The sequence below is a fragment of the Ursus maritimus genome, unplaced genomic scaffold (assembly GCF_017311325.1).
Source record: "Ursus maritimus isolate PB19 unplaced genomic scaffold, ASM1731132v1 scaffold_35, whole genome shotgun sequence".
In the NCBI taxonomy this organism is placed as follows: domain Eukaryota; kingdom Metazoa; phylum Chordata; class Mammalia; order Carnivora; family Ursidae; genus Ursus; species Ursus maritimus.
In genome coordinates, this window is record NW_024426119.1 from 8,959,354 (window position 1) to 8,972,015 (window position 12,662).

Sequence of the window (12,662 nt, forward strand, 5' to 3'; positions counted from 1 at the left end):
GTGTAGGGGGAGAGGGAGAGAAAAATCCTAGGCAGGTTCCATTCCCAGCGTAGAGCCAGATGGGGGGCTCGATCCCACAACCCTGAGATCATGACCCCAGCGGAAATCAAGAGTTGAGGACCTAACCGACTGAGCCACCCAGGCATCCCAGTAGATTGTATTTTTCTAAGAAAAATCTATTCCCTCTAAATTTTAAAGATGCTTTTGCATGAAGTGTAATATTCTCTTACACTTTTTTTTAAAGATATACTTTTAAAATTTGTCAGAGAGAGCACAAACAGGGAGCGGCAGGCAGAGGGAGAAGCAGGCTCCCCACTGAGGAAGGAGCCCACTGTAGGAATCTATCTCAGGACCCTGGGATCATGCCCTGAGCTGAAGGCAGATGCCTAACTGACTGAGCCACCCTGGCGTCCCATCCTCTTACACTTTATGTATAAGGAGTCATTTAAATGTAGGACTTCTTTGGGGCGCCTGGCTGGCTCAGTCACTAGAGCTTGTGACTCTTGGTCTCACTGTCATGACTCTGGTGACTTCCCATTCAGTTTTCCCTCCCTTCCCCTATGATCCTCTGTGCTGTTTCCTATATTCCACATACGAGTGAAACCATATGATAATTGGCTTTCTCTGATTGACGTATTTTACTCAGCATAATACCCTCCAGTTCCATCCACGTCAATGTCCTTTGGTTAGTATTTGCATTTTTATCTTTTTTATGCTTTCAACATTTCTGTACATGTTTTAGATGCATTTCCTACAAAAATATTTATTTGGCTTTTGCTTTCTTTTAGGTAGCATCACAATTTTGATCTTTTGAGTAAGTGGGTCTGTTTATTTTTAATATAATTACTAATTTAATTAGGTTTAAATTTATCACCATGTGTTTTTTCTTTACATTTTCTGTTTTATGTTCCTTTTGCCCTACTTTCATGTCTTTTGGGTTAAATTTTAAAATTCTGTATTTCTCCTCTGTTAGCTTACTATTTGTACATTGTCTTACTATTATTTTAGTAGTTCCTGTAAAGATTACAACATGGATCATTGAATTAAAGTTTATTATTAGCTGGTTCTTTGACTTCTTCCTAGACAATGAGAGAACCTTAGAAGACTTGAACTCCATTTATCCCTTCTTTATATGCCATTTTTGTGGCTCTACCTTTTTTTTTTTTTTTTTAATGTCCTACCTTCTCTCTGGGATTTTCCCTCAGCCTTAAGAATACTCTTTAGTCTTTCTTCCATTGTGGGTCTATTGACAAATTCTCTTCACTTTCTGTTGGTTGAAATTATCTTTATTTCTTCTTTATTCTTGAAGAGGATTTCATTGAGTATAGAATTTTAAGTTGGTAGTTATTTTCTTTCACCGTTTAAAATTTATTCCATTGTCTTCTGCCTTCCATTGTTTCTTTTGAGAAATAATCTCTCAGTAATTCCTTTAAGATTTTTCTCTTTGTGGGGCACCTGAGTGGCTTTGTCGATTAAGCATCTGCCTTTGATTCAGGTCATGATCCCAGGGTCCTGGGATTGAGCTCCGTATTGGGCTCTTTGCTCCCTCTCCCTGCTGCTCCCCCTGCTTGTGCTCTCTGTCAAATAAATAAATAAAATCTTAGAGTAAAAAGATTTTTCTCTTTGTTTTTAGTTTTCACCAGTTTACCATGAAGTATGTAGGGGTAGATTTTCAGGTGTGTGTGTGTGTGTGCGTGTGCGCGCGCGTGCTTCTTGAATCTGTGGTTTAATACCTCTTTATCAGTTGTGGACATTTTTTAGCCATTGTTTTAGTAATTGCTTTTACTCCACTCATTCCTTTTGTAATTCCACTTACAGGTGTGTTAGATCTATTCCCTGTATGTGCTATGATTCTTCCCCTCTCATCTCTGTTTCTTATATTTTGTCTTTCTGTGCTTTATTTTGGATATTTGATTCTGACCTATCTTTTTGTTCACTATTTTTTCCAGCTGTGTTTAACCTATTAAACTTAGATATTGAATACTTATTTTCACTTTAGTACTTTTTATTTTCCAGATCTCCATTTGATCCTTTCATTATAGCTTTCAATTTTCTCTGAAAATTTATAATCTTGTTTTTCAGTTCCTTGAAAATGGCAAGCAGAGATACTTTAAAGTTACTCTAACCCCAATATCTGAATTTTATTGCATCTATTTTTGCTGGTTCTCATTTATTTATTGCCAGGTATACTTGGATTTTGGTTTGTTATAATTTTGTGCCAGATGGTATTTGCTTAATTGTTTATAGAAATAAAAAACTGAGCTACAGTCCCTTCAAAGACTTTTTTTTGTGTGTGTGAGATAGGGGAGGGGCAAAGGGAGAGGGAGAGAGAGAATCTTAAGCAGTTTCCATGCCCAGTGTGTGGAGCCAATGCGGCACTCAATCTCACAACCTTGAGATCACAACCTGAGTGGAAATCAAAAGCTTAACCATGGACGCTTAACCAGCTGAGCCTCCCAGGCACCCCAAAGGCTGCTTACTTCTAACTCAACCTTATTCCTGTGTTTTAGCCCTTTTGGTTTCCAACTCAAGTAGGATTCTATAGGGCAACTCTGAGTAGGCTCTGGACTGCGGTCTGTATCTTCCTAGGCATGTGAGGTTGTCAAGAGAACTGCTCTCAGTCAGTTGCCCTCAAGATATGGCAAATGACTTCAGAGGAAAAGTGGCTCCAAATGCTGGCCTCATTTCTCTGGACTTCCATCTTCCCCCAATATATGGCCTAGAAAATTTTTGCTATCTGGTTAGCCCTCTGTGCCTTAAAGCTTATGTCTTTAATATTTTGTCCAGATTTTTCTAATAGTCTTTACTGGAAGGATTGGTTTGTGTTATCTCATTTGCCATTACCCAAAGCATAAAGTCCCCATTCTTTTTTTTTTTTAAGATTTTATTTATTTATTCGACAGAGAGACAGCCAGCGAGAGAGGGAACACAAGCAGGGGGAGTGGGAGAGGAAGAAGCAGGCTCATGGTGGAGGAGCCTGATGTGGGGCTCGATCCCAGACCGCCGGGATCACGCCCTGAGCCGAAGGCAGACGCTTAACCGCTGTGCCACCCAGGCGCCCCTAAAGTCCCCATTCTTGGTTAAATTTTTAAAGCTCTTTGCGGCACCTGGGTGGATCATCTTGGTTTTAGATCAGGTCGTGATCCCAGGGTCGTGAGATTGGGCCCCGTGTTGGGCTCCATGCTCAGCGGGTAGTTGTTTGGGGGTTCTCTCCCTCTGCCCCTCCCCCCTGCTCACATGCTCTCTCTCAAATAAATAAATAAATAATTTTAAAAATTTAAACTCTTTTTATTATAGAGAATTTTGAACATACACAAAAATAGGCTAATATCATGAACCCCTGTGTACCCATTACCCAGTTAAAATAATCATTAAGCCTTGGCCATTTCTATCTGTATTCCTGTCCACCTCCCTTCATCCTGTGTTGAGGCAAATTACAGATGTCACATAAATTCATCTATAATATTTTAGGACATAGCCCTAAAAGATAAGGCATGATTTTTAAAAAACATAGCCACAAAATTATTATAACATCTAAATAATAATAATTTTATTATTTTATTTCATTTTCAATTTTATTTTTATTTTTTATTTTATTTAAATTCATTTTATTAACATACAGTGTATCATTAGTTTCTGTTGTAGAATTTATTTTTAAATTTTATTTTATATCCAGTATAGTTATATACAGTCTTGTATTAGTTTTAGGTATATAATACAGTGATTCAACAATTCTATACATTACTCAGTGCTCATCATGATAAGGAATTCTTAATGCCCATCACCTGTTTTATCCATTCCCACACCTATGTCCCCTCCAATAACCATCAGTTTGTTCTCCAAATATTTAAGAGTCTATTTTTTTATTTCTTTTTTTTCTTTATTCATTTGTCTGGTTTCTTAAATTCCGTACATGAGTGAAATCATATGGTATTTGTCTTTCTCTGACTTATCTCACTTAGCATTATAATCTCTAGTCCCATCCATGTTTTTGCGAATGGCAAGATTTCATTCTTATCTATGGCTGAGTAATATTCAATTGTATATCTATGCCACAGTTTCTTTATCTGTTCATCTATTGATGGACACTGGGCTGCTTCCATATTGTGGCTATTGTGAATAATGCTATAAGCATAGGGGTGCATGTGTCTTTTCAAATTAGAGTTTTTGTATTCTTTGGGTAAATAGTGGAATTACCGGACCATATGGTAGTTCTGTTTTTAATTTTTTAAGGAATCTCCATACTGTTTCCCACAGTGTCTGCACCAGTTTGCATTCCACCAATAATGCACAAGGGCTCCCTTTTCACTACCTTCTCACCAACGTTTGTTGTTTCTTGTGTTTTTTATTTTAGCCATTCTGACAGGTGTGAGGTGATATCTCATTGTGGTTTTAACAGTAATTTCTTAATATAAAGAAATCCAGTCAGTGCTGAAATTGCTTTATTAATTTCTAGTGTCATTATATTTACTGATGAGCCGCCAAAGTTAGTTTGTCCTTATATCGCTGATTCAGTTGTGAAGGCACTTTTTGATTTGGTCAATAATCACCCACAAAGACTGACTTTCATGTCCTAAGCTCCTCTTCACCTATCTGAAGCCTACCCATTCTTTAGTGACTAAATTCAAGTCTCACTTCCTCCATGGTGCTTGCCCTGGCCACTCCTCTGATTGCCTTAGCATTTATTATCTCTTCTACTCCTGTGGTATTTGGGCATATTATGTTGTATAGTATAACTTCTTACGATTGTAAACTGCGTTTGGGTAGGGACGTATGTACTGTATGTTTTGCATGCCAAATGGAGTCTGCCATCTTGTGGGACACATAGCATCTGTTTACCTCAGCAATTTTGAGAGGGCCAAATGAGGTAATATAAGAACTTTTCTTTTACCCTATATAGCTAAATTGTTGTTAGCCTAACCACTCTATGAATTCTGGACTACATTCTCTGTGAGGGCAGAGACCTGTGTTTCCAGAGCCTATCATAATGCTTCCCATAAAAATTAGTTGGTTTAATTTATTATCTTAGGAAATTTAGTCAAGTTCTCTCATTCTTGTCTACCAAATGATTAAAATAGGATAAAGTTAATGACCTACAGGAAGAAGTTAATTTTACCAAATATTTTATTTTCTTTTTTCCTCCCTCACAAATCTGATAGGTTTATCTCAACATGTAGTTACCAACTATAAGCAAGTAATTCAACTCTTGGAGGAGGGAATAGCAAACAGGTAACAGGTTTATTTGTTGCTGTCCTTCTTTCAGTCTCATTCTTCTTTCCTGTGTGCTCATCCCCCTTTGGAGTACTTCTCCCTGCAGCTTCCCCACATTCACAATCAGGAGGCCTTTCTCAGAACCATTTCTCAGGCCATTTCTCAGTAATGTACCCAGGGTAACGGGCAGTGGCTAAGATTTTGTGCATTTCTTACTAGTAGTAAAGCTGGAGTTTGTTCTGGATATAGTAATATTAGGCAGTAAGCCCAGAGTTATCCTTTGCTTTGTCTTATAACATATAACTTTTTGACTGAAGAAAAGATTCACGCCTGCATTGTCCTCTCTGTAGGCTTCATAGAAATAAGATCCAATGTCATTTAAAGTGTTTCAGAAAACCATTTTTCTTCTAGTTTTACATACTTGTAAAGACTCCCCAAAAAAGACTGTTTTGAATCTGCTATGAATAAGCACTGTAGACTTTCCTATAAGCTATTGTAAATTATGATAATATTTCATTATTGTTAGTTACTAGGAAATACCCAGACTGTTATTAGTATATGCCTGAAAGAATAGTCTTTTTTACCTGGAAAAAATGTTGGGATTTAGTCTTCTTTTTACCCTATTAGTAGCAAGTCCACGTTAATTGACCATAAAGGAAGAACTTTAAATTTAACATTCTACTCCTTGGTTTTCATGGAACTATCCTGGAGGCACTTGCCTCTGGTCTTCAGGATACCCTGGGTTCCTTGATCTTTAAGTGTCAGGCTTCACCTTTTCTGTCCTTGAGTCATGAGACCTGCCTTTGGAGTTTGACTCTTATTCAATTCTCTAGTTCCTCTAAGAACATAAGTCAATGACATGATCTTAAACTGAAATATGATTGACTTAGATTTAGATGAAGGGATGACTCCTGTGACTTTAAAGATTAATATTGCAATGAATTTCTAAAGAAGGTTATGAATTTCACCTGGCATTAAGTATGACATTGACAGAATTCAAGATCTCATTTCTGATACTGTAAGATTAATAATTACTGTTTAATCACATTTTACTTTCTCTGTCTTTGACGCTTCTCCAGTAAGCTCTCTACCTCCATTTGTCCTACTTAAATGGGTCTGTTTTAGGGGTATTCTTCCAGGTTGATGACACTCTAGTATTCCCCTTTTCAACTCCGATTTTTGCTTCTGTTGCTTCAAAAATGTTCTAATGTGGTTTAATATGAAGCTACACTGCCTTTTATTCTCAGATATCAGTACCTAGAATGCTGCTTTTGCCATCTTTGGACCACCCTCCTAACTAAACTGGACTAAATATGGATGTTTTATGATTCTCACCTGTGAACCTTGGCACTAACATTTCTTGTGTTCCCCATGGATTCTTAAGGATCCACCATGCATAAACAATACTTATCCTAATTGTTTTCCTTTATGTACACAGAATCACAGCAGCTACTCATGTTCATGAGGCCAGCAGCAGATCCCATGCCATCTTCACTATCTACTATACACAGGTTGGTTACCCCTTTATTTGCTTAGATTTCTTCCTTCCTAGTCCCCTTTGACTGCTTTCTTGTGTTCTTCCTATTTCTTTTCCTTTTTCCTACCTTTTCATTGACAGGTCCTCTCCTATGACCTAGTGCTATAAGGAGGACCCACATACACTCTACTAAGCCCTACGACAGAAAGGGTAGAGGCAGTTTCATAAAGACTAATCAAAATATATTCAACTTATATTTTACTTTTAACATTTCAAAGTACTTTTATATCTATGTGATCAGTATAAGCATTAAAATAAGAAGGAAGATTGGCATGAAAATAAGCATTAAAATGAAAAAGTAGAAGATTTACTTCTATTAGGAGTGAGTAGGTCAACAAATATTATCCCCCAAAAGCAACTATATAAACCTGGAAAAAACTGTCAAAACAACCATTTCTCTGCTCTAAAAATAGACCAGAATCATATAATAGACCAAGACATTTATTCAAGAAAACTACTGAATTACAGGTAAGAATAGTGCACATCTGTGGTGTATTGCCTTGGGCTGTTCCCATCCCTACCTGTCTCTGTCAGTGAGGTAGTTCAATCAGGGAATGGAAGGTGGTGAAAACCAGCAACTTTGTTGCTACCACTGCTAGAGGAGTTCACTTGGTTTGGATCATTGTCAGAATGGCTCTCTTGCTGGCAAACTAACAAGGAGATCAGTGGCTCCATTAGCCTGAGATTGTAGGTCTGTGTCAGGCAAGAAATGAACTGGCAGATTATCTGGGGATAGAAACTGATGCAGCCATAGTGGGCTTAATAAGGTCTTCACATATCCTGTATTGAGCAGGACTTAAATCTAAAACTGAACTTTTAATGCATTTCCCAGGCCACACATAGATCCATCAACAGAGAATAGAGATCTTACTGGCTCGAGGTGTTTGATTATAACTTCTGACCAGTCTTTGGTGAACACTCAGCTATGCAGACAGAGGGTGGCCCCCAAAAGGCCAAGCTTAGAATTAAAAACAACTAAAGGATAAAACTGAAAAGAGACCTCTTTCGCTACATATTGCTGGGGAGATTTTAGAGATTTTTTTAGCCCAGGCAAGTTACCAGAGAAACCATACAACAACCACTACTACCCTCAAGATGGAAAATTCAGAATTCAGAGTTGTTGCAGTATGTTATCTAAAATGTCTAGTATTCAACCAAAAATTATTAGACATGCAAAAGGAAATAAGAAAGTACAACCCATGGTTGTGTGGGGCGGAAACGGTCAGTGGAAACTGATTCTAAGTGCTCCAAATGTTTGATTTAGCATACAAAGACTTCAATTAATATAAATATGTTCAAGGAGCTGAAGGAAACCATGTTTAAAGAATTAAAGGAAAATGTGATGCCAGTGACTCTAGGGAATTTCAATAAAATCATAGAAATTCTTAAATAAAATGGGGGTCCTGGAATTGAAGTGTACAATAACTGAAACAAAAAAGTAGTGGGACTTGAGCAGATACGAGAATGGCAGAAGAACTAGCTAACTTGAGTAGAAATCATCCAGTTTGGGGATGCCTGGGTGGCTCAGTTGGTTAAGCAGCTGCCTTCGGCTCAGGTCATGATCCCAGAGTCCTGGGATCAAGCCCCCCGCCTGGCTCCCTGCTCAGCGGGGAGTCTGCTTCTCCTTCTGCCTGCTCTGCCTGCCGCTCCCCCTGCTTGTGCTCTCTCTTTCTCTCTCTGACAAATAAATAAAGTCTTTAAATAAATAAATAAATCCTTCAATTTGAAGAAGATAGAATAAAAAGATTAAAGAAAAATGTACAGAGCCTCACAGACCTGTTGGACCATAGCAAATGTGTTAACATAAGTGTAATGAGGATCCCAGAAAGAGAAGAGAAAATAGCCATAAGAAAAATTTAAAAAATAGTGGCCAAAAAATTCCAAAAGTTGTTGAAAATCATTAGTTTACAGATACTAGTATTTTAAGAATTCCAAATAAAATAAACATAAAAAGATCTATACCTTGACACATTATAGTCAAATTGTTGAAAGACAAAAAGAAAATCTTGACTACAGCTAGAGAAAACTGACTCAGGATATACAAGAGAACAATTACATGATTAATGGTTGACTTCTTATCAGAAACATTGGACCCCGGAAGACAGAGTGCTGAAAGGAAATGAAACTTGTCAACCCAGGGCGCCTCAGTGGCTCAGTCAGTTAAGTGTCTGCCTTCGACTTAGGTCATGATCCCAGGGTCCTGGGATCGAGCCCCACGTTGGGCTCCTTGCTCAGCAGGGATCCTGCTTCGCCCTCTCACTCTGCCTGCCACTCCCCCTGCTTGTGTTCTCTCTTCTCTCTGTCAAATAAATCAATAAATCGATCTTAAAAAAAAACTGTCAATCAAGAATTCCATATGCAGCAAAACTAATTTTCCCAAATGAAGATGAAATAAGAACATTCCTAGATAAAAAAAAAAGAAAAAGAAAAAAACCCAGAATTCATTGCTAGCAAGCCTACCTTACAAGAAAACCAAATGAAATCTTTCAGCCTGAGAGAAAGCAATATCAGTAACTTAAGTCTACAGGAAGGAATGAAAAATGCTGAGAATAGGAAATATGTGGGTTAATATAAAAAGCTACTTAAATATATTTTCTTATTTTTTCTTCCAGTGTTATTAAAAAATAAGATTGTATAAAAGAATAATGCTGTATTATATATATCACATATATATACATTGTCATACATAGGACACTAATAGCACAAAGAAGTGAAGAGGAAAAGAAGATACATTGCAGTAAAGTTCCTATATTTATAGGAATCAAGTTAGTATTTTGGAATTGATCATGTTGGGTTGTGATGCATATTGTAATCTGTAGAGCAACCACTCAGAAAGTAGGTCAAAATTATAATTCAAAAATTAGAAATTAAAATAGTACACTAAAAAGAATTATTTAACACAGAAAAGGCAGTGAAGGAAGAACAGAGGTCCAAAAAATACATGAGACACATGGAAAATAAACAGAAAAAGAATAGATACAATTCTGAATACATCAATAATTACATTAAGTTGAATGGACAGATAAAAGCAAAACTCAACTGTATGCTGTTTCCAAGAAACAGACCTTTTATTCAAAGATACAAGTATGTTGAAAGTAAAAGGATAGAAAAATATACACCATGTAGGGGCACCTGAGTGGCTCAGTTGGTTAAGCGTCTGCCTTTGGCTCAGGTCATGATCCCAGAGGCCTGGGATCAAGCCCCACATCGTGCTCTCTGTTCGGTGGGGAGCCTGCTGCTCTCTCTCCCTCTGTCTACTGCTCTGACTACTTGTGCTTGCTCTATCTTTCTCTTTCAAATAAATAAATAAAATATTTAAAAAAATATATACACTGTGTAAATAGTAACCATCAGAGTTACAGTATTATGTTAGTGTCAGGCAAAAAAATAAATTTTAAGACAAATATGTACTATAGACAAAAAGGGACATTTCATAATGATAAAGGGTCTGTACATCAAAAAGATGTAACAATTATAAATGTACGTGCTCCCAACAGTAGAGGTCCAAAATGTAAGACAGAACAGCAACAGAATTGAAAGGAGAAATAATTCAGTTACAATAGTTGGAGATTTCAGTATTTTGCTTTCAGTAATTGGTAGAACAACTAGGCAGAAATCAGCAAGAATATAGAAGATTTATAGAATATAGAACATTATCAACCAATGTGATCTGACATTTAAAGAACACTTAACATCTACAGAATACATTTTCAAGTGCACATAGACCATTCTCCAGGATAAACCATATACTGCATAAAGCTAAAGTATGCAATTATAAGGTAAATAAGTTACGGGGATGTGAGTACAACCTGATGACTAGCGTTAACAATGCTATATTGTATATTTGAAAGTTGCTAAGAGAGCAGATCTTAAAAGTTCTCATCACAAGGACAAAAAAATTATAATTGTGTGAAGTGATGGATGTTAACTTATTGTGGTCCTTTTGCAATATATACATATATCAAATCATTACGTTATACAGCTTAAAATGTCATATGTCAATTATATTTCAATAAAACTGGAAAAAAATAAATGATGGTACATTCAAATTTAAAGTTATCTACCTTAAGAAAAAGATACATCAGTTAATCACATTATGTAGGACTTTAGTTGGATTCTGATTCAGAGAAACTTAAAAAATTGAGTAGGAAATTTGAACAGTGACTAGGTATTTGATACGCTAAGGAATTGTTGATAATATTCTGGGTATACTAATGGTATTATGATTGTGTTTTTGAGGATCTTTATCCTTTGGAGATGCATATTGTAATATTTACAGATGAAAGTTTAGTGATGAACTGGCTTTAAAATAATGTGGATTAGGTGAAATAATTGCAGGTAAAAGCAAAGTGAGACTGGCTATAAATTGATCATTGTTGAAAATAGGTGACAGGTACATGGGGATTCATTATACTATTTTTTCTAGTGTCATACATGGTTGGAATTTCCCCTAATACAATTATTTTTAAGGCAAAAATAAAAGGCTAATCTAGATAGTGTGACATTAATGTTAAGATAGACAAATAGATCCATGGAATAGAAAGGAGTCCAAAATAAACCCATATATATACAGGCAACTGATATTTCACAAACTTGCAAAGGCAATTCAGTGCAGAATGTGTAATCTTTTCAACAAATGCTGGTAGGACAAGTGGATATCCATATGTTAAAACAAAAATAAGCCCCGTCCCCCAAATAAAACAACTTTGATCCATACCTTGTACTTATCTAAAAATTAACTCCACTAGATCATAGACATAAATGTAAAGCCTGAAAGTATTAAACTTGAAGATAACTTGGAAGAACCTTTGATATTGGATTAGGCAAAGTTTTGTGGGTTTTTTTTAAGATTTTATTTATTTGACAGAGACAGCCAGCGAGAGAGGGAACACAAGCAGGGGGAGTGGGAGAGGAAGAAGCAGGCTCCTACCGGAGGAGCCTGATGTGGGGCTGAAAGAGGATTTTGTGGGGATTTACTGTGTGGAAGTCCTGCTCATATTTTTAATGAAGTAAGGACCCAGGGCTTACTGATTGACTTATCAAATTTTGAGAGCTCATCTGGTTCAGAGCACATTCAAATACAGGTGTCTTGAGTGATTTGGCTAAAAATCCAAAATATCACCTTGTTTAGGAGGGCATCTAAGGGGGAAAAAACACTCTGTTCCAAATGACAAGCTTTAAATGTGTTTTCTCCCTTAGGCAATCCTGGAGAACAACCTCCCCTCTGAAATTGCTAGCAAGATCAACCTTGTGGACCTAGCAGGCAGGTAATTGGTATTTCAAAGCCGAGGAGAATTAATCCCTTGCCAATGACCTTGTTCTTGCCCGTTTTACAGGGAATAAACTTGTTCCATTCTTTTTCACATTTCGATCATCCTGAGAAAATTACAAAGGAAACAAATTTTTGAATGCTATGTTAAGAAATTATAGTTTTCCAGGGGCTAAAAAAAAAAATCTGTGTCAAGGGTTCTAAATCTTAGCTGCCTATAAAAATCACCTGGGCCTTTAAAAAATTCTCGGTGCCTTGGTTTCACCTCTGACCAAATAAATCGCCTTATTAGTGAGGTCAGAGGCAGTGCAGACATCAGTAATTTTTGAAGCTGCCCAGGTGATAACAGTGGATAGCCAGATCAAAAAACACTGTTCTAAGTGGAAGTAATTGAGTTAACGCACTTTTTCCCTCTGTCTTAATATTGATTGTATGCAGCCCTATGTGTTACTGGTGGGGGGGGGGGAGGAAAGAAAGCTTTAAAAAATACTGTGGCATTGAGGAGAAGATAAGACCTTCTAAGTATTAGAAGAAAGCATGAATTGTAGTCACATGTATATCCAGAAAGAAGAAGGTCTTGGGGATAATGTCATAAAAAAGTATGAGATGAGATAAAGCAAATTTTCTTATTTTAAAACTGCTAAA

At 36.8% G+C, this 12,662-nt stretch overlaps 1 protein-coding gene across 1 annotated transcript in view; it reads left to right on the top strand.

The window, feature by feature from the left end:
• The window catches only part of STARD9 (StAR related lipid transfer domain containing 9), a 130,096-nt gene that overhangs the window by 62,754 nt on the left and 54,680 nt on the right, over window positions 1-12,662 (top strand). Inside the window, exons 8-10 of the mRNA XM_008702186.2 lie at window positions 5,160-5,229; window positions 6,650-6,722; window positions 11,948-12,015. Of these exons, the coding sequence (XP_008700408.2) occupies window positions 5,160-5,229; window positions 6,650-6,722; window positions 11,948-12,015 (211 nt within the window). The remainder of the gene's footprint in view (window positions 1-5,159; window positions 5,230-6,649; window positions 6,723-11,947; window positions 12,016-12,662) is intronic.